Source organism: Toxotes jaculatrix, chromosome 2, assembly GCF_017976425.1.
Source record: "Toxotes jaculatrix isolate fToxJac2 chromosome 2, fToxJac2.pri, whole genome shotgun sequence".
NCBI classification, from domain to species: Eukaryota; Metazoa; Chordata; class Actinopteri; family Toxotidae; genus Toxotes; species Toxotes jaculatrix.
Genome location: NC_054395.1, coordinates 26,682,677 through 26,701,661, shown reverse-complemented (window position 1 = coordinate 26,701,661; position 18,985 = coordinate 26,682,677). Strand labels below are relative to the sequence as shown.

Genomic DNA, 18,985 nt, shown 5'->3' with positions numbered 1-18,985 from the left:
TATCTGACACCACTAAATAAGTGCATGTTGCTTCTCTAACTCATCCTCCATTTTCCTCAGGAGACCACTGGCGCACGCAATTTGCGAAAGGTGCATGCTAGTAAAAAGGTATCGACTCAAACACAAGACACTCCTTCTTTATTGGTCATGTTTCATAGCATCCATTTACCAAAATATGTGTATGCTACAACAATTTTAAGATTCTTCTGGAGGACCACATGATTTGAAATAAAAAAGGCACCTGTTTTCTTATTGCACAATGTGCATGATGGCTTCTTTTCTCATTGTTATTTTGCATGAACGGTTTTATGTCACTCTTGTACAAATACTGTTTGGAAGGATCTGAGTGCATTGCCTCATATTTGCTTTTATAGCACTTGGTTTGGAAAATTGCTGCAATGCAGCAGGTCATTGGTCAGTAGTTACAGTATGCAGTCACACAACATCCTCGCCCTCTGCTGACCCAGCACATTTATTTCCAGGAACTGGGAGAACATGGCAGAGGAAAGGACTTCATTAGCCTCGGTTTGCAGAATGGACACCTTGTTTTCAGGTGACTTATCCCAGTTTTGTTGATATCTCGACAAGTCCTATTATTTTCAGCTCAAATTAACGCTGTAGTAATGCTGATGATTTCCACAATATCCAGTTACCAGCTGGGCAGTGGAGAGGCAGAGATCTTGTCCCGGAAGTCCATCAATGATGGCAAATGGCACAAGATCACAGCAGTCAGGTATGAGAACATGAAAGCAGAAATACCACAGTCTTGGTCCCTTTATTTACAGTAAATGTGACATTTGGCTGGGCATAATTTAGAACTTGGGAGGTGAGTTTTCATATGATTAAGGTTAAAATGTTATATATATATATAATATTTTTCCTGTGGCAGAACTGGGAAAGATGGATATATCCAGATTGATGGCGGAGCCACGCTACATGGACAGTCTAAAGGCAAAAGCCTCATGGTCAACACCAAAGGCAGTATATACCTTGGTGAGTAGAGTGAAAGTCTGGAGTCTTGAAATTAATAAACTGCATCAGAAAACTAAATTATCTGAAAATGTCTAAAAAGAAAATTCATCATTTGATGCTTACTATGTGTGTGTGTTCTCGTGGGCCAGGTGGAGCCCCAGACATGGCTACTATGACAGGAGGGAAGTTTTCGTCAGGAATGACGGGCTGCGTGAGGAACCTGACACTGATGAACGCCCGGCCGGGACAGCAGCCGGCCCAGGCCATCGACCTGCAAACCCACGCAGCCCACGGCATCAACGTGCAGCCGTGCTCTTCATAGGCCGTAGCGCACACGCGAACACACACACACACTCACTCACACACACACACACACACACACAGAGACTATGGAGTGATGTCATACACACAGCAGACTCACACAGAGAGACTTACACACATAGAGCCTGGCAAACTTGGTGCTTTGCTGCTACCAAAAAAAACAAAAACAGAAAACACAAGATGACACAACAGGATACGTTTCTCTGTGTGCAGTAAAAACCAAAAACGAGAGAAAAATTGACACGATATTAACAAGTCTTCTCTTCCTCAGTGTTGTACTCTCAATGAAGGACTATTAACACAGGAGAACCAGTACAGTTTACATACTTCCAGCAGTAGTTTTAGTCATGAGACGAGTAAGAGTAAAACATATTAGCCCTTCTACGATGGGTCAGATCCTATGGAGTTGGAGATGTTTTTACAGCACTGAATTTTTATTTATATACATATGAATATATATATATTATATTTGTGGGGGAAAACATGCAAACTAACCATAACTGCTCTTCAACCTTCCTAGAGTTTATTCTGGGTTCTAATACTGTGTGTCCAGGGCTTTTTTATAGGCCTAACTGTATTAATACTTGAAGACGTTTAGGCCTTCTTTCTTCACTTCTGTAGAGGAACCTTTTTATTTTGCGCGAGCATGCTTACTGTCATTTGGGACAGGAGCGCACACAGTCACAGTCACACGCAGCTTCAGTACACAACTCAGGTCGTCAAATACAAGTTAATAACTGCAGATGTTGCAAGTACTGCTGCTTTAGCTGAATATTTTTGCTTTACACACCAATCACAGCGCTGTTGTGTCTTCTGTGTCTGTATTTGTTCTTTTTTATGAAAAAGAAAGAAACCTTGGTGCTAATGTCAGACATGAAGATACAGCACATAGTCATATGGTTGCCTGTCTGTCACATGTAGAGGTGTTTTTTTTTTTTTTTTTTTAGTAATTCGGTTACTTAGATTAAGGAAACTCTGAAACAGTATACACTAGCATCACATTTGTTTATATGCATGGCATTTGAGGTTGATTTCATGACGAAATGGCATGGTTTGTTGCCTCCACAGCCTTATGATGATTGAGTAGATCTCAAAAAAAGCGGTTTTTAAGAACTGAAAAGGGTGTAATTTTTTTATGTGTGGTTGTTGAAGATATTGTTTTATGTGTAAAACTGCCAGTCAGGTAGATATATCTGTATCAACTGAGAATGAGTGCGTATGCTAAGTAAACTTGTTGGTTATGTATGTCTCAGCCCTTTCTATTTCTCACAGGTCACTGTTACTTTAAGCCCTAATATGGAGTTAGGTGTGTGTATGTGTGTGTGTGCATGTGTCATTATCCATATCCTCAGGAGGTTCAACCCAGAACTGCCTCAAGATGTTTCTTAATTTTCAGGTTTGGTAGCTTTAGTGACGATTTGGTAAGCTATAAAACTCTGAAGGCTCCGTGGTTCTGTAGGTTGTTTTCTCTGCAGAGGGAGATTCATCTGCAGCAAACAAGCAGTAGGATACAGTTCTGATAAAAGTGTTCAGTCATGTGGACAAGCAGTGGAAGCCTCCTGTAAGTGCTGCGACTTGTAGTGTAGCTCTGATAAAGCATGCTCGCCCGCCTTTAGTCGACCACACCACAAAACCACAACGGCACGATCGCTTTGGGGTTCACAAACTTTTTTTTCTCATTTTTGTAAGCTTAAAATGTTTGTATTAATATCCTAAAAATGAGCACTATCCTTTCACTTAGAGTTGCTTCATTTTTATTTATTTTATGGTTTTTTTTTGTTTCCCTTTTCCTCTTTTTCATTGCTTTTGTTTCAAGGCTTGATTCTGCTGTTTTAGAACAATCACAGAAGCTTGCTAATTTCTTTCCTCTGGTTATTGTGTATTGCCTCCCACATCCCCTTGTTTTTCTCCTCATGTTTGAATATGGCCGCCCAAGTAAGTTCTTCAGAAATCACCCCACAGAAGTTCCATGAAAGGTTAATATTTAATACCTGACTGGAGCTGCCTGGTCAAATGGTTGGCAACTGGTCTTATTTTTCACTCAATGAAAAACAAGTCTTAGGCTCCAAATAAATTGAATGGATTATTTATTTATACAGAACGGTGTCATCAAGAACGTGTGGATTGAAAAGAGACAATCCTGTGGTCCACGTTTAGGACACTAAAGCAGAGGAGGATTGAGTGCGTGCCCCTTGTCGGGCACCTTTTGTGTATCTGCTCTTAAACTGGATTTTCATATATATACACTGTACACTGATGCCTGATTGCAGAGTTGTCAAGAAATTGCCACAGCTTTTTGTTTTCACGCAATTACAAAATATGAAAGGTGCACTTTTAAGAACAATGGCAATTTTTATTTTGACTTTTTTTTTTAAAAAAACATTTTACTGTTTCACTTCTGAATCACAGAAAAAAAAAGCAAATAACTCGGTTAAATGAATGAAACTTTGCCAGATGAAATATTGTCCATGTCAGGAGGACCTGACTGTTCCATTTCCAGTGTTGGAAAGACGCTGCCCTTGCCCCTTGGTGTTTCTTAATTAAAAACAAAATTCATGTGCTATTTGTAATCTCGTGAGTTTTCTTTTCTCACCGCTGTATTAGTGTGGTCTGCTGTGTGCTTGGAGGCTAGTTTAGATGGAGAATTTTTGCAGCAAATCACATCATTGTTCCCAAATCATCCATTGTACAGGTAAGCCTTTAACCCAGTCCCTGAAGAGAGGCCGATTACACTGCCTATTTAGAAAGTTAAGATCCAGTGTTCCATTGCAGAGGTTACACCCAAGGTTTCTAAAATGAACCTGTCCCACGGGCACAGTACTCTCATCTTACAGAGTCTACTGTACCTGTGCTGGCAAGATTCAGATGAACGAAAAAGTTTTATGAATGAAGAAAAGGTTAAGTAATGTTAATGTGTTAATGTGTCAGGTAAGTTGACACAAACTGCCACGATCGACTGTTGATGCTTCACGCTGAAGCAAACTGAATATTTGTTGCTTCCATCAAGTGGCAGAAGTTATGTAACCTGATTAGAGGGATCCCCCCTTTACAGTCACAGGGGGTGTCACCTGTGTGATGGTCAAACTGCAAACGTAATCTTCTCTCAGCCTGTCAGAGGACTTTTCACCACAAAAAGACTAGGCAGAGGGAGGCTCAGTTTCCATGCTCAAATTTTGTGGTTATGTAAGAAAATGTCACATCATTAAGAAGTTACAGTGGATGAGGGATTTAAAATCAGGTTCAATGTGCATCTTAATTTTCAGCTCCACAGATTGGAGGTCTTCTTACTTTACTTTTTTTTGTAAAAGATAAAAATAGAAATCAATAAATAAAAGGTGCTTATTCACTTCAAATCCTTTTAGTTACATTACAGAATAAATAAACCACTTTGGAAAAAGCTGTTAATGTGCAGATGAGATAGTGGAAAGTTCAGGTTTAGAAGCTAAAGAAAGATAGAAAAAAAGGTTTCCATACACCATAGAGTGCTTTCTCTAACTGCCTTCCTCTTTCCAAAGATATGGATGGGAGTTTTCTTCCTTCAGTCACTATTGTACATTTTGACACATTCATATGTTGTTTGTTTTATATTATATATATGTATTCTCTCCCTGCATCAATAACACACATATATATCTATTTAGCTTCATTGTTTTTAGACAAGTAAACAAGAAATATGCGCCAAAGTGGCATCCCTAAAGGGCTAAAGGGCTCCTAAATATCAGTCAACTTTTTATGGCGAGTGCTCCGCTCCACCTGTGGAAACAGCCATAAAATACATGTTATCACTTTGGAGGCAACTTTCTAAACCTAAACAATAACCCCTGTTGTGGTCCTCGTGCTTATCTTAGCTTGGTTCAGCTTTTTTTAACAGAAAAAAAGTTACAAACCTCATGTTACAAACCGGGTGCACAGAGTTTGAAACACTTAGGGCAGGGAGGGTAAGATGCTATCAAATGGCATTTTGGGATCCAGTGTTTTTGTCACTTGACCCATATTTGAGACCAAAAGTAAGGGTATCTCAGCTTTTGCTGCTTTTATTTTGGCTATTTATTTTTTTAAATCTGTGTCTTTCAAGACAAGTCTTTCAACAAAACACAATCCTGAATTTTCAAGCATTTCTAGACTGAAATCCCCACATAAATTCATAAAACAACTCAGTAAAAGGCAGTAAGTGGTATTTAGGAAAGCTGCCAGAGAGTATGTGGCACACGCAACCAAGATCATTTCACCTCTTGACCTCTTTTTTTATGACACATATAAAGTCCCCTCCTGTCAGGGTTGTTGTGTGTGATGATAACATTCCTTCACAATAGAAATAAGATCTGATCAAGAAAGTGGCCAACATTTAATATAATCTAATAATCACACCTCCTCCACAGCAAAGCCCCTGGGGTCATTTCTTGTCAGAAATTCATCACTTTCTTGGCTCTGGGTTTAAAGTGTCTCAGTATCGCCCTGACAGCAGTTATTCTACACTAATCCTTGTTATTTTACACCCTTCTTTCAGAGACGTTTAACAGCCTAACAGGCCTCAGGTCTTAGTGTTTGTCCAACAGCTCAATTGTTATCTACAGAAACTCAATAGTCAATAGTACTCTCAACAGTTGAGCCTTCGTCCTCAATGTGCACAAACAGTACACGTGCTCAGTGCATAATGAAGACAGACTCTGAGACATGACCTTTTCATGTAAGACGCTGTCTAAAAGTCAGGGAACAGCAACAAGCTCAACAAAATTATTTATTTAAGTTCATATGTTAACTCAAATCCAATTTAGTTTATGTTCTATATCAGTTACTTCACCCAGTGCAGGACTGAATCACTTAGCCGTCTTTATTTACAATCATGGTTGCCAAGTTCACACGGGAAGTGTGTTATCAAGTTGCTCTCTAATTTTTTCTGAGTTTCAGGGATTGTAGTTAAATCCCCCTGACTTCAAAGTCTTAACTTTCATCAACTTTAACACTTCAGACCACAGAACTGGAGGATGGAACAGGTTGTACAATACACACATGCAGGTTTTAGCAAATTCCATGCATGGTCAGTCAAACTCCACGGAGCGGTGGGCAACTTCAAGAAGAAATATGAACTCCCTGACAGGACTTTATAGTTTGTGGTGCTGTTCACGGCTTCATCACATGCTGCTAATTACTGAGGAACTCTGTCAGGCTCAACTTCTGTGGGAGGAGCACGAATGCAGACATACACACGCCTGAAGATCCCTGAGGACCGAACCTATTGGTGGGATGTTAAATGAAAAGGTGATGAAGGACACAGGACAATGCCCCTGTTCATCCCAGGTTATAACCGTGCTACACAGGCCTCCCGTCTCCCAAGACAGACACTTCTTCACATGAAACCAACTTTGTGAGTAAAATCCAAAAGATTTTTTTTTTTTTTTTTTAATTTAATGAATAACTTAACTACATGTGGATTTTTAATTTTTATTTTCTCTCCTCAGAATTACCAGAGAAAGAATCACAATGATCTTTCAGGTACTTTGGTTTTTGTTTATTTCCATTTGGTTTAAATTGTGCATCTCACAGTGGTGAATCCTTTGTCATTTATTGGTTTTCTGATGCATTTTGTTATTTCAGAGCTTTGCAATTTGGTTTCTTCTAATATCAGGTAAAAAAAAAAGAATGATTACTTCATTCGTTATATTTCATATACACAAGTTTTATCTGGTCAATTATTTCTCCTTCCTCCAGACCTCCACTTATTTGCCACTGCATTGGAAAGTAAGCCCTGTATTACTTCAGGTCATTGTTTCTAAAAAATCAATGAAGCAGTAATGGACAGCAGATTGTCTAGACCTAACTCTCCTTTCCCAGCCTGTAAGACAGCCTGGTTTGATGAAGGAGATGTTTCCAGAGACGGGGACTCAGAACTCCTATCTGACTTGAGAAGGAAGCACCAGACAAGGATCTGCTCCAGTCCGGTTGACATGGAGGCTGAGACCGTTTCTGGGATCAAGTCGGAGAACACCAGGAACACCTTCCACACGTAAAGACTTACTGAGTTGACATTGGAGAACTATGATTGGCGGCTCATGATGTACAAAGTCTGAAAAGAGAATGTTTCTTTTAAATTTTAATAGAGAGTATTTTTAAAAATCATTTACTGAAAGTTTTAGAAAGGAAACTAATCAAATAGAAGAGCTTTCAAAATGCTCACTGTACTGTAGATCTTTAAGGTATTTTTAATATTTCACACACCATATTAGGGTCAGGGTTAAGGTTATACACACCATATAAGACTTGTATGTTCCTTCCTAATACACAGTGTGAGTTATTGTAGAAGTTGCTTCCAAACCAGCACAGCGGGGACAAAACCAGTTTAAATGTTTAGCACAGACTAGAAATACCAAAGTCTTGTTTACATGAAGCAAAGACTGTACTTTAAAAGGTTGTAATTTGATACCTTGTCTTCAACATCAGCCAAATGTAATACTGGAATGTGATGGTTGTGTTTTGCAGGTTTGGTGCATCAGAGGGCCTTTTATGCCTCAACTCAGAACAGACACGGACACAGTGTGAAGATTACAAGGTCATGTTCACATGCACTGGACAGTTCTGCTCAGGTATGTGTCACAGGAAAAAAAAGTTAAATAACCTCTATTTAGTTCAAAGAAAAACATGAAGGATTGAGCCCTCTTTTTTTTTTTTTATTTGGCCTAATAACATCCCTCATTTTTTACAGAGTGCAGGACTCGCTGGTTTGATCATGATGACCCAACAGGGAACGGAGACTATGAGGTCCTTAGTGACCTCCTCAGCATTTACCCCAGAGAAATCTGCCCCCGGCCAATAGCCATCGAGGTCCAGACCATCTCCGGGGAGCCTTCCTCCAACACGTCTGATACTTTTTTAAAGTGAGATTAACAACATAATTTTCAGCAACACAGCTGAGATCAAATGCATTACCTGAGAAGCGAGGGGGTGTAGGTCGCACCCACCTGTCATTGTCTTATTTTCTGTTTTTTGTAGTTATGATGCCTCCTATGGGTTTGCCTGTCTAAATGCAGCTCAGGGGAGTGGGCGTTGTGAAGATTACAGAGTCAGGTTTACATGTCCAAAAGAGTTCTGTCAAGGTATGTTACTTTGTCCATACGCAAAATCAGTCTAACCAGTGACTGAGGCTGCAAAGTAGCTTCAACTAGATGCCCGATATACATGGAAGCTGTGTATTTCTTTTAACTCTGTAATAATGTGGATCTCACACACACACACACACACATAGCGAGACACAGTACGATTCACATTCTTGTTCATGCTGGAGCTTGAGTGTCCGAATACTCATATCCATTTGTAACTTCCGCTCAGTGTCAGAGCAATGTCGAACGCGGTGGCTGAACAGTGATAACCCATCAGAGGTGGGGGATGTTGAGTCCATACTTCAGCTGATGAAAAGCTTCCCTGGTCAAGTCTGTAAAAACCCAATCAGCATCAAGGCCAAGACAACAAGAGGAATATCTGCTGATCACACCGGAGACACCTACCTCTCGTAATAACATTGTTTTGATGTCAAACATACAACAACATAGGTTTCAGATGTGACTTCTATTCACTGACGCAGTGTTTTCATAAGGAATGTTTCATTCAGCTTTTCTTTCTCAATTTTCCAGCTATGATGTTACTTTTGGGTTTGCATGCATCAATGAAAAACAGAAGAGTAAGCAATGTGAGGATTATCAAGTGGTACTGACCTGTCCCTCAGACTTCTGTCAGGGTAAGTTTTCATACAGGTAGATTTCATCATAAGACATAACCTATAAAACCCAGTTAAAATAAGTCTGAAACAGAGGACCAGTGTCAGAATATCAAAGTCAGTGTCTCCACATGTTTTTCACTGTTTGGCAGGTTGCAGGACACGCTGGTTCGACCTGGACAATCCCACAGGGAAAGGAGACTATGAGACCCTCCTCCAGCTACAGATGCTATATCCCAGTCAGGTCTGCACCCAGCCCGTTGCCATCGAAGCCATGACACTGTCTGGTGTCCCTGCGCACAAGACGGGTGACGTCTTTCAAGTGTGAGTTGTGGGACTGACAACGACACAGACAAACGATAACTCAGCACAAGCTTGCACCACAGTCTGCCTGGAGCAGCCTTTAACAGATTTGCTTATTGTATATTTTGCAGATATGACGCTACTCATGGCTTTGCCTGTGTGAATGACGAGCAGCCAGGTGGAAAACGCTGTCAAGACTACAAGGTCCGATTCACCTGCCCACTGACTTTCTGCACAGCATGAATAATGAGTAGTCAACAGTTGCCTGTCAGTGGAGGATGTGTAGTAACTGCTAAGACAAGTTTTACAGTTTTGTCTTATTCCCAGTCATTCACAATATCTTATCAGGACCTAGAGAAAATAGCCATTTTTGTTTTGTTTTTTTAAAATATATGCATGATGTTGTAAAAAGGAAAAAAATATAAGTGACAGATCTTTTGGTTATATCAGCCTTTGCATACAGGTGGATAAGATGGTACTGAGAAACCATTTCATTACAGTTACAGCTGCATCATGCATTTTTATGATATGCGCATGAAAATTGCATATGTAAGTAAATTTCCAGAGCCAGGCTCCGCAGAGCAGGACTGTCAATCAATAAAACCTGAATTTTAGCAGTTAACAAGTTAACACTTCATGATTACAACAACAGTAAGTTAATGTGATTACTGTAAGCACCAGGTGAACGTATCTGTCAACAAAACACATATATTCATATTACAATAAAAACCTCTCAAGCAGCATTCCTTTTTTTGACCTTACACCTTACAGTCCTTAACAACTTCTAGATCATAGTATATAGTCTGTATGTTTGTATTTACTTGATGGATGTTTGACAGACTACTTTTATTATTTTTGACAGAAGACATATAAAGATGTGGGCTGTGAGTACTGCAGAAATTAGTTTTACAATGTTTGGTGTAAAAAGAAATGAATGAAAGAATCTTAAAAAAAAAACACCTGCTTGTGCAATACTTTCACTCTACACACATTGTTTTGTTTTGTTTTTTTCGAATGTGGGTTAACATATAGATGCAGGTAGCGAAGAATTGCTCAACAATATTATGGAAAAAACCAGAAGCATTGGGGGCGTCATTTCCGGTGGAATATTCCAGCAGAATATTCCAGCGGATTTACCCTTGGGCTTTAAAAGGACGCGCTGAAAACGCGGCGGTGAAGTTGACAGGTAAACGGACACATGTTACGTATCCATACCACTGAAGGCACAACAGCAAGCAGACGAAACAGAAATCAGTCAGAGTGAGAAAGAAAAAAAAAAAGACAAGACAGAGGGACAATAAGGTCTGGCGCGTGCGTGCGCGTTTAGATTTACCCCCATCATTTGACTTGTATAGACGCGTACAACCTGTGGAGGTCCTTTCAGGTAAGATGAGATGCATTTTGTTGTGCGGTATCAGTTGCGAACAGGTACTCATTTGTCTGATCATTTAGCGGTGACGCAGCTGCGCCATTTGCTCTGTCTTTTCGCAAGGATGATGGGACGTTAGACAGATCTACAGATGGACTCGTTACTCAAGATCAGCTGTTCGTTATTCTCATCCCTGACGTGTTTCTGTTCAGAGGGATGTCGGCCGTCTGTAGGACCGGTGCCGAGGATAGTGCGTAGCTTTTTAAGGGCCTCGCTTTGCAGCAAAGTGCAAAGAAGTTGAAGCCGAATTTGACAATGTTAGAAGCATTAAAGAACCTAAGACAAAATGTTACTGGTCCCTCCTTAATGTGATGGTCCCTCCATTAAACCCACAATGTAGAGTAAACGTTTTAAAGAGATGCATTTGAGACTAAAATTTCCTTATGGATACATGTTTACAGCTGGTCACTATAGTATATGTAGACATATGGCTGCTAAAACTGATCATCAACTGATCTTCTTACTGAGGACTCCATAGGAAGATTTAGTTGTACCTAATTATTATTTTAGTAACGTATATCTACTGCACTAAAATGTTTAGGATGTAGGGTATATATTTAAATATATATATTTTTTAATCTTTCAGTGTTTGTACTGTGAGCCAGAGACGACCATGATCCTCCTGACTCCCTCCTCTGGTAGGTACCTGTTTCTTAGTCTAATCTTTAATCTGGATTGCCGTTTACCTACATGGGCATGGGTGCCCATGAGATTAACACTGAGGTTTTCTTGGCTTAAATTGGGAAGGAAAACAGCCACTAAAGTGTTGAGAAACGTCTAAAGATGCTTGGACTGAATACATTGGAATAAATACTTCAATTTGTAAAATTAATCACAGATGTAAAACAAAGCACAATGCACATTAAGGCCTGGGACTTGTGAGACTGAGAGACATAGTTCATGATTACTGTTAATGTATATTGTACATTGTTTGTACAGTTTGAGGATACAGTTTTATGGTTGGACAACATATTAATTCATGTTAGTACGTACCATACTCAATAGAATGCATAGGATTGAATCTACGACAATACTTATAAATTATTGCAATTTCATTGTCATTTTTTTTTTACTTTATTTCAATATCATAAAACACAGTAAACACTTAAATGTACAGTAAATAGTATTAATTGTATAACAGAACTCGCTGCACTTGTTTTTCTTGATTTGCATTTACTCTTTTTAGGCGTTACCTGGAAACATAGCAGGGTATTACATAACAAGGCCTTTCCCATCATGCTTTGCACTCATTAGGCAGCAATCCAGAAATAGAGACCTGCTTGAAATTGACAGTGTGTTTGGCGCTGGCTTTATCTTCTTTATATTAGTGACCAAGACAGTGTATTAGTGGTTAGAGTAAAACTTGACCACAAGCTCTGTAACCCCTGGAGCTGCACTGGTGGCTCTCCACTGGAATTTACTGTGGTACAAGTTAATAAACCTGATTATTCATGTAGTAAACTCGGAATTACATGATTTTCAGTAAAATGCAGAATGTTGTCTGCATTCACTGATGTGCTGTGTTTTCCCATGAAAAGTTTTCAGACAATATTTAAAATGTCTGGTTGTAACTTATGTTGAAGTCCCAAATGAGAAGTAAAAAGCATGCTGTCAAGTAAAAGTGTAAGTTATTGCTGGCTTTCTGCTGTGTCTCATACGCTGTTTTCTTTCAGATGAAGAGTCTCTTGAACTCGCCTGGCTTTGGAATCCCAGGAAGTTCAGGGTGAAAAACACTTGAAGGGTTGCTCTTGCAACATTTAAAAATATTTACCATTATCTGTTCATACTGTCTTGGACAGTACTATGACTTGAGAGAAAATAATAAGCTCATGAGAGAGGAGGCAGACTGAAAAGATTTCTTTGTCTTCATTACATTTCATCACAGCTTTGTGGGGGCAGAAGCAGTTTTTGGCTGGAGTGAGGCAGCGTCAGCAGTCACTCAATCTTGCTGACTAAGATAGTGAATGTAGCTTTCACTATATATACATTTTTTCCAGCAGTACAACTAAACATATGAAGTTATGGTTACAACTTTTACTAATCGCACTTTAAGCAAACACATCGTATTGACGATATAACCCCATGCAGTTTAGTATTTGAATATAAATTGCTTGTTGTAAAAAATTTGGAGACCAGGTGAGGTTGTAGATTTGTCTTAATACCACAATCTCCATTAAAGCCTGGGCTGCAATGGTATTAATAGATTTGAACAGTTAGCCATGTGAATGCTACTGCCATGTCCTTGTCTCAGGTCACTCTGTTTAATCAGAGTTAACAGGCTAATTGATCTCATGTCTGGTATGTGTCAACGCAGTAGGTCCAGCTCACACTCACTGTAGCCAATGGTGTATGTGGTAGTCCCCTAAATGCTCATAGTTTGTTCCCCCACCAGTATTTGTGTGTATTTGACACCTGATAAGATCACGTTTGAGTGCTAACACTTCACATGCAGCATGTTCAGATATTGTATCCTTTTTTTTTTCCTTTCCAAATATTATCTCGATATTTGCGTTTAATGCATGTCATTGTGGCCATTTTGTTTCCCTAATAATTAAATATGTATAATGTGTTTATTGCATAGATATAACTGAATAACTGATGATGATGTAATGAGTAGGTGATGAGGCACTCTTTAATGTTGCATGCTGGAGGTTGCGCAGTCGCTTATTGAATGAATGTACAGTAACAAATGCATTTTAGTGATCTGAATGGATGAATGTATCGTAAGGTTGGTCTCCATCCAATAAACATACGTCTTGGTGGTAAGTCATACTTCTTTTACATAAGGCGTGGAATTTAGTTTCACAGTAATATTTTGTTTTAAATACAGTAAAAGAAAAAAAATACACACACACACGTGCTACAATATCCTGCATTATGGATTCCCATTAGATGGTATACAAAATATTATTATTCAGTTACTGCGTAACTTTCAGAATTTTTATACCTTTTTCGTTTCACCTGAACTCAAGTTTTACTCAGACTGGGATATTATAAGTAGTCAATTCCTATTCAGACTCTTCATCAAAAAGTCAGCTGGTGTCGTCACCCAATCACAGTAGGGCTTTAGCTTTTCTCTTAAACCACAGCAAAGGTTATTGACCTAACACAGACAACTACTAACTGCTGGTGTTGTGTGGTCTCAGGTTTCTTCCAGTGCACCAACAAGCTCTTTCTGAGTGATCAGACCACAGGGCTCCAGATCAAGGAGTTTGCTCGTAAAAATGCAGCGAATGCTCTGTCAGTTGCCAACATGGTCATGGGCATGGCCTCCATTCTCAGCAGTCTTAATGGGTGAGTGAACATGCCATCATTGGATTTACTATTTACTACCTTCATCAGGCTCAGCTACAGGATGGTCAAACTACACAGAGACTGTAAATCATTGTGTGAATGTATGTGGATTTCAGTTAAATTGTCTTTCTCTGGATGAAACGCAGAGAAAGACAATTATATTTAACTTTATTTGTAACATTGCTGAAATCTAACCAGCGCTAGTTTCAGCCCTTTTCCTCTTACAAGAACCTGCAGATATTTCACCCTTTGAAATGGGTTGCTGTCATCAAATAGCTAAACCAAGCACTCACTTGTTTTGTCCAGGCACCATCATGCTGCATGTTGGCTGGTTCTGATTGGCTACCTGCTGGATTTGGCAGATGGAGCAGTTGCCAGGCGACTTGATGCCTGCTCTGCACTGGGTAAGTGGAGTGTTGTGGTCAATAGCTCTTACCAAAGATAAACTCACACTGGGGTGTTGGCAGGGCTTGCTGCACAGTCCTTTGTTTGAACTTTCTAATTTGACTACACAAAGTCTTAAACAAAGGGGACCAGTAAAAGGAAACTCTGACATTTAAATACTCTGGACAGTCTTACAAAGTCTCCAAGAGAAGAATCCCACATATTTTATGTAATGTAATTCAAACTTTATTAAATCAGAGTCTTTTCACTTGTTGTATATTTCTAAAGACTCTGCAAGTTATAGTTACTGTTAGGTTTTAGGGTTTAGGTTTGAATGTAAATTGCACGACGTTCCCCTTCTGGTCCCCCCAGAAAACAGGCACCCAATACAAATACACAGAATATAAAGTGTATCACTGACGGTGTGTTTTCAGAAGATCTCAGCACCATATATAGTAAATCAGGATGCACAAATAGCTTCCAGTAACATTGCTTCCAGTGTGCAAGTTCACATTTTCTCAGAATCCCAAAATAGCTCCCAGGTGCATCACAATACATCGTTGGCTGTGCATTTCAGGGGGCTTTGTGTCCCGACAGGGTTTTTCTGCATGACTTTGCAGGTGGATGTTGTTGTGCCCCCCACGTATTTTGTCAAATGAACAATCACTTTCTGATTAAGCAGCCTAATTCCACGGGATCACGCTCCAATTGTCTATTTTATCCCATTGCTTTGGGTTCTCTGCATATCTGAAATTGCTAAAATTGTTGACCCTGGGCTGTGGAATTCCACCTCGTTCATTTGAGCCGTGGCCTGAATCACCTCATCCTCATCCTGCTGAAAACATGCTCCGTGCTCCTGAGGGATAAAGAGACAAGGCATTGGAGAATGTTGTTTATAGAATGGCTGCCTGTTGGGCTGACGCTGAAATTTCCACTTGGGGATTGTTGCACGTACACACTCCACACAATTGTCACATGTTGGTAACGTTAGCGATGACCATACAGCAGAGATGATAACATATCTATCCTGGCCTGTATAAAATGTAAACTCATGACTAAGGCACTGTTGGAATTTAAGTAGTGTAATAATAGGATAGGTGTTGCTCACGAGTGGCATTCCTAAAGCAGATTATTCACGATACAATATTTTTGTCCTGGGTCATAACACATACACAGTGCTAACACAGTTCAAGTGCTAACACAGTTCAAGTGCTAACACAGTTCAAGCCTCATGTATTCACATTTTTCTTTTTCATGCTCAGGTGCAAAGCTAGATGATTTTGCTGACTTTACAACCTTCGGGATTGCCACGTCGCTGCTCCTGAGGACATCTGACCTGCTGGACAACATCCTGTGCATGTGTTACGTCCTTTCTGTGTTCGTCCGCCTCTGTTTCTTTTCGAGCGGTAAGTTCCGAACTGTAGTGTTACTGTATCCTGTAAGCTTTGTAACTGATACTGTCTGAGGGGTTTTTCCTATCAAAAATATTCTTTCACTGTGTTTTCTGTCAGTTTCACTCGCATTTTTATTTCATTTTATTTAATGGATTTATTATATATTTTTGTTTGGTCCTTAGGAATTCCGTTCATGTACCGCGGCCTGCCCTGCATCTACTCCTCAGCCATCCTGGCCAGTGCCTCTCTGCTGTCGGGGGGAAACATGGCCATGCTGCGTGTCATCGCAGTGGCCATGATCCTCTTCATGATCAGTCAGAACTTCTACCCCCATGACAGAGTGCTGGAGTCCCAGGCCTGGAAGAAAGTAGTTTTCGCTGGAGGTAAAACCATTTTAAAAAATCCAGTATGATTTATATCTCTTTTGGACAAAAGTATAGCTGTCGAGAGTAATGACTGAAAGAACTGATTCATGTTAGAAGTGCATTTTCAAATTGGTTCAAATTGTTTTGACATCTGTCTCTGAACCTTCTACCACCACACAAATACAATAGAAGTGATGGGTTTTAGTTTGTACTGCACCATGAAATGAAATCTGAACAACTTAATAGCATTGTGTCTTTGTAGAGACAATGTTCCAGTTACTCAGGATAATCCACAGAAGTCACCGTCAACTGTTTTCAATTGCGCTATTTTTAGCCACGCTAGCAGCTCTGGGTGGCAGTGTCAGTCAGTCAGTTGGTTTGCCCACCTCTTTGGTCCACACTAAAATTTCTCAGCAACTATCGGGTGTATTACCATCAGACTTTGTACAGACATTTGTGTTCCCCACACACAGTGAGTGAGTTGCAATAACTGTTCATCTAATGGCTTCATCAGGTCAGATTTTTGACATTGTGACCTGACCCTAATTTTTTTTTCTTTTCAGGAGTTGTCATGGTGTTCTGCTCTTCCTTCCCCCCTGCTTGTGTGTACTATCTGCTTTGGTCTGTCTCCTACATTTTGTTCCCAACATCCCTTTGGAGCAGTAAAGTGTAAAAAGGATCCTGGCTTTGTCCAGAATTCCCAGTAGGTTTACCTCTGGCCCATGTGGGTGAAATGAGGCTTCCACACTACTGCTGCTGCTGCTCCCTACTGCCATGGAGGATTCAAGCAGAACATGCTCATGCACCACAGGCGAACACTTGCTCTATTTAACCTTTATTTTTATGTGACACCTCTAAGACAGAAGACTACAGGGAGTTATAATGAGGGATGGGAAGGACATGTTAATGTTACCTGGTAAGGATTAACCTTCATGGTGTCTCATGTCTTTGTTGCTATTTCACTGAAGCCAGGGGTTGGGTGTCCTGTTCCAAAAACCGAATTTTCATCAGGTTTATCTCCTGTGTAATCTCCCTACTCCGGTATTAATCCAATCTTTAGTCATTGTCGTGAGCATGTGGCAGCAGGGCACATCATCTTCTCACAGGACAATAGAAAAAGAAATTATTTCAAAATTAAATAATTGCATATATTTCTAATATTCTTGGCTGTAATTTGGTTTTGAAAATGTTTAATCTTGTAATAGTATGACACCATAACCCCTTTTATGATGTCTTCTGCGTTTAACAGACTCTGACGAGTAACTGTTCGAGTGCTACAGCACGTAGCTAAGGCCTTTAATGATGTTTAAATGTATGTTTTCTAAAGGTCAGCCTGAAAGCAAACTGACCCCAACCCTGACTTGTGTAAATTGTGTACTTGTTTTTCTTTTATTTAGATTTCCAGACATTTAGCTTTTTGCCAAGTTGTGACTCTGTCCAAGAAATGTGTTAGATTTCAGTATTTCTTCTATGCGGGATTTTATTGGGGCATTGCACATGTTCGCCTCTGTTTTAAGAGGCATTGAAGTTTAAATATTAAATCCACACTGGATCACCATTACCTCTCATAGTTCCTCTTTGACCACAGCCTAATCAGAGATGTCACTGCAGGTGTTTTTCCATCACCTGTCAAAACACCTGCAGTGACATTACTGATTAGGTGGAATCAGAAATGCAACCGGACTAGAAGCTGCAATCCGCTAATCGCACTGCAGCACCAGTTTTCTGCTTTATGTGATTCAGTGTGAATTTACACTTAAAGAGCAACAACACAACACAGGCTCCTGCCTTTAATGGGTAAAAATTTCATTTCACCTTGCTGCATGTTTTGTTTCCACTTTTAAGATGCTGTCACACTGCACTACAGTCAGTGTTGGCTGTGATCAGGAGTGCAGTGCAGCAGCACTGAAACTTTGAATCCACAGAGATCAGGGAAGGAAGGAGTAAATGTGTTGTTACTCTTTAACTCTGGCCAGTATTGAGTCTGAGGGACATCATATTTTTGTAGATTAGTCCTTTTTAGCAAGGACAACTTTTTGGCATCACTCATCGTGTCTCACAATGGGTTTTTGTGCCTCTCTTGCATTGTGTGCGACAAATGGGGAGATGTAATAGTTTTATATGGATTTGTTCAGAAGCCTGATGAAGATAATAGCACAGAGTAACAGGTAAACGTATCTGTTCTCAGCCCAAAAGCCACCGACGCCCCATATTAAAAATTTTGATTCACTCCATACCCTCTCATAACGTTCATCATTAGCTTTTAATCAGAGGTGTCTGAATATTGAGTGTGCCATCACTCACACTTTGAGTTCAGCGATTTTAATGATTTGAACCTTGTATAAGCCATAACTCATAGTGTTAAAATTTTATGAGTTATCCAAATGAGTCTCCTCAACAGTTTTCTGAGGGAGAACTCAGTAGGCGGACAGTAGACCTCTGTCTACCTCAGTAGACAGAGGTCATAAATCAAGACCTCTGTCTCAAAAATGTTAATACAAAAGGTCATGTCCTCTGATTCAGATGCTCATTTAAAACTACCATGGTTCTTGACATGGTTTATGACAACCGATGATGTGAAAAAAATCTACAGTGTAAAGTGCTACACAGATTGAACACAAACCTGCTCTAGTACATTCAGTAGTGCATTCAGCTTTCCTGTGTGGGTGTTTTGGTTTTCAAACTGTAAAGTCACAGTAATGTATGCATGCCAAGAGCATTATAGATACAAGAACTGTACTTTGCCCAATAATTAATAAAAAGAAAAATGTATAATAAGATCCGTGCTTTTAAGTCTGTACATTTTTGACAATAA

General features: G+C 39.8%; 3 protein-coding genes across 13 annotated transcripts in view; all 3 read left to right on the top strand.

Moving 5' to 3' along the window:
• hspg2 (heparan sulfate proteoglycan 2) overlaps window positions 1-3,663 on the top strand; it is an 84,743-nt gene extending 81,080 nt beyond the window's left edge. For all 9 annotated transcript variants that reach the window (XM_041046847.1, XM_041046891.1, XM_041046882.1 and 6 more), the window contains 4 exons: window positions 483-553; window positions 650-733; window positions 890-993; window positions 1,122-3,663. In XM_041046847.1, the coding sequence (XP_040902781.1) occupies window positions 483-553; window positions 650-733; window positions 890-993; window positions 1,122-1,294 (432 nt within the window). In that variant the 3' untranslated portion in view covers window positions 1,295-3,663. The remainder of the gene's footprint in view (window positions 1-482; window positions 554-649; window positions 734-889; window positions 994-1,121) is intronic.
• A 3,528-nt stretch (window positions 3,664-7,191) lies between these two features.
• On the top strand, window positions 7,192-9,983 carry si:dkey-205h13.2 (cell migration-inducing and hyaluronan-binding protein). The gene is made up of 6 exons (XM_041061702.1): window positions 7,192-7,297; window positions 7,771-7,874; window positions 7,994-8,165; window positions 8,919-9,022; window positions 9,154-9,325; window positions 9,436-9,983. The coding sequence occupies exons 1-6, from the start codon at window positions 7,239-7,241 to the stop codon at window positions 9,545-9,547; spliced, it is 723 nt and encodes a 240-aa protein (XP_040917636.1). The 5' UTR covers window positions 7,192-7,238; the 3' UTR covers window positions 9,548-9,983.
• An 89-nt stretch (window positions 9,984-10,072) lies between these two features.
• Window positions 10,073-18,847, top strand: tmem269 (transmembrane protein 269). 3 transcript variants are annotated; one of them, XM_041060672.1, is made up of 8 exons: window positions 10,073-10,188; window positions 10,337-10,490; window positions 11,320-11,371; window positions 13,880-14,027; window positions 14,334-14,431; window positions 15,674-15,817; window positions 15,988-16,188; window positions 16,734-18,847. In XM_041060672.1, exons 3-8 carry the CDS (start codon window positions 11,347-11,349, stop codon window positions 16,841-16,843), a joined length of 726 nt encoding a protein of 241 aa, XP_040916606.1. In that variant the 5' UTR covers window positions 10,073-10,188; window positions 10,337-10,490; window positions 11,320-11,346; the 3' UTR covers window positions 16,844-18,847. The 3 variants fall into 3 exon arrangements, with proteins under 3 accessions (XP_040916606.1, XP_040916590.1, XP_040916597.1); XM_041060656.1 differs by lacking the exon at window positions 10,337-10,490 and having other exon boundaries at window positions 10,117-10,188; XM_041060663.1 differs by lacking the exons at window positions 10,073-10,188; window positions 10,337-10,490 and adding an exon at window positions 10,497-10,688.
• Window positions 18,848-18,985: the final 138 nt, after the last annotated feature.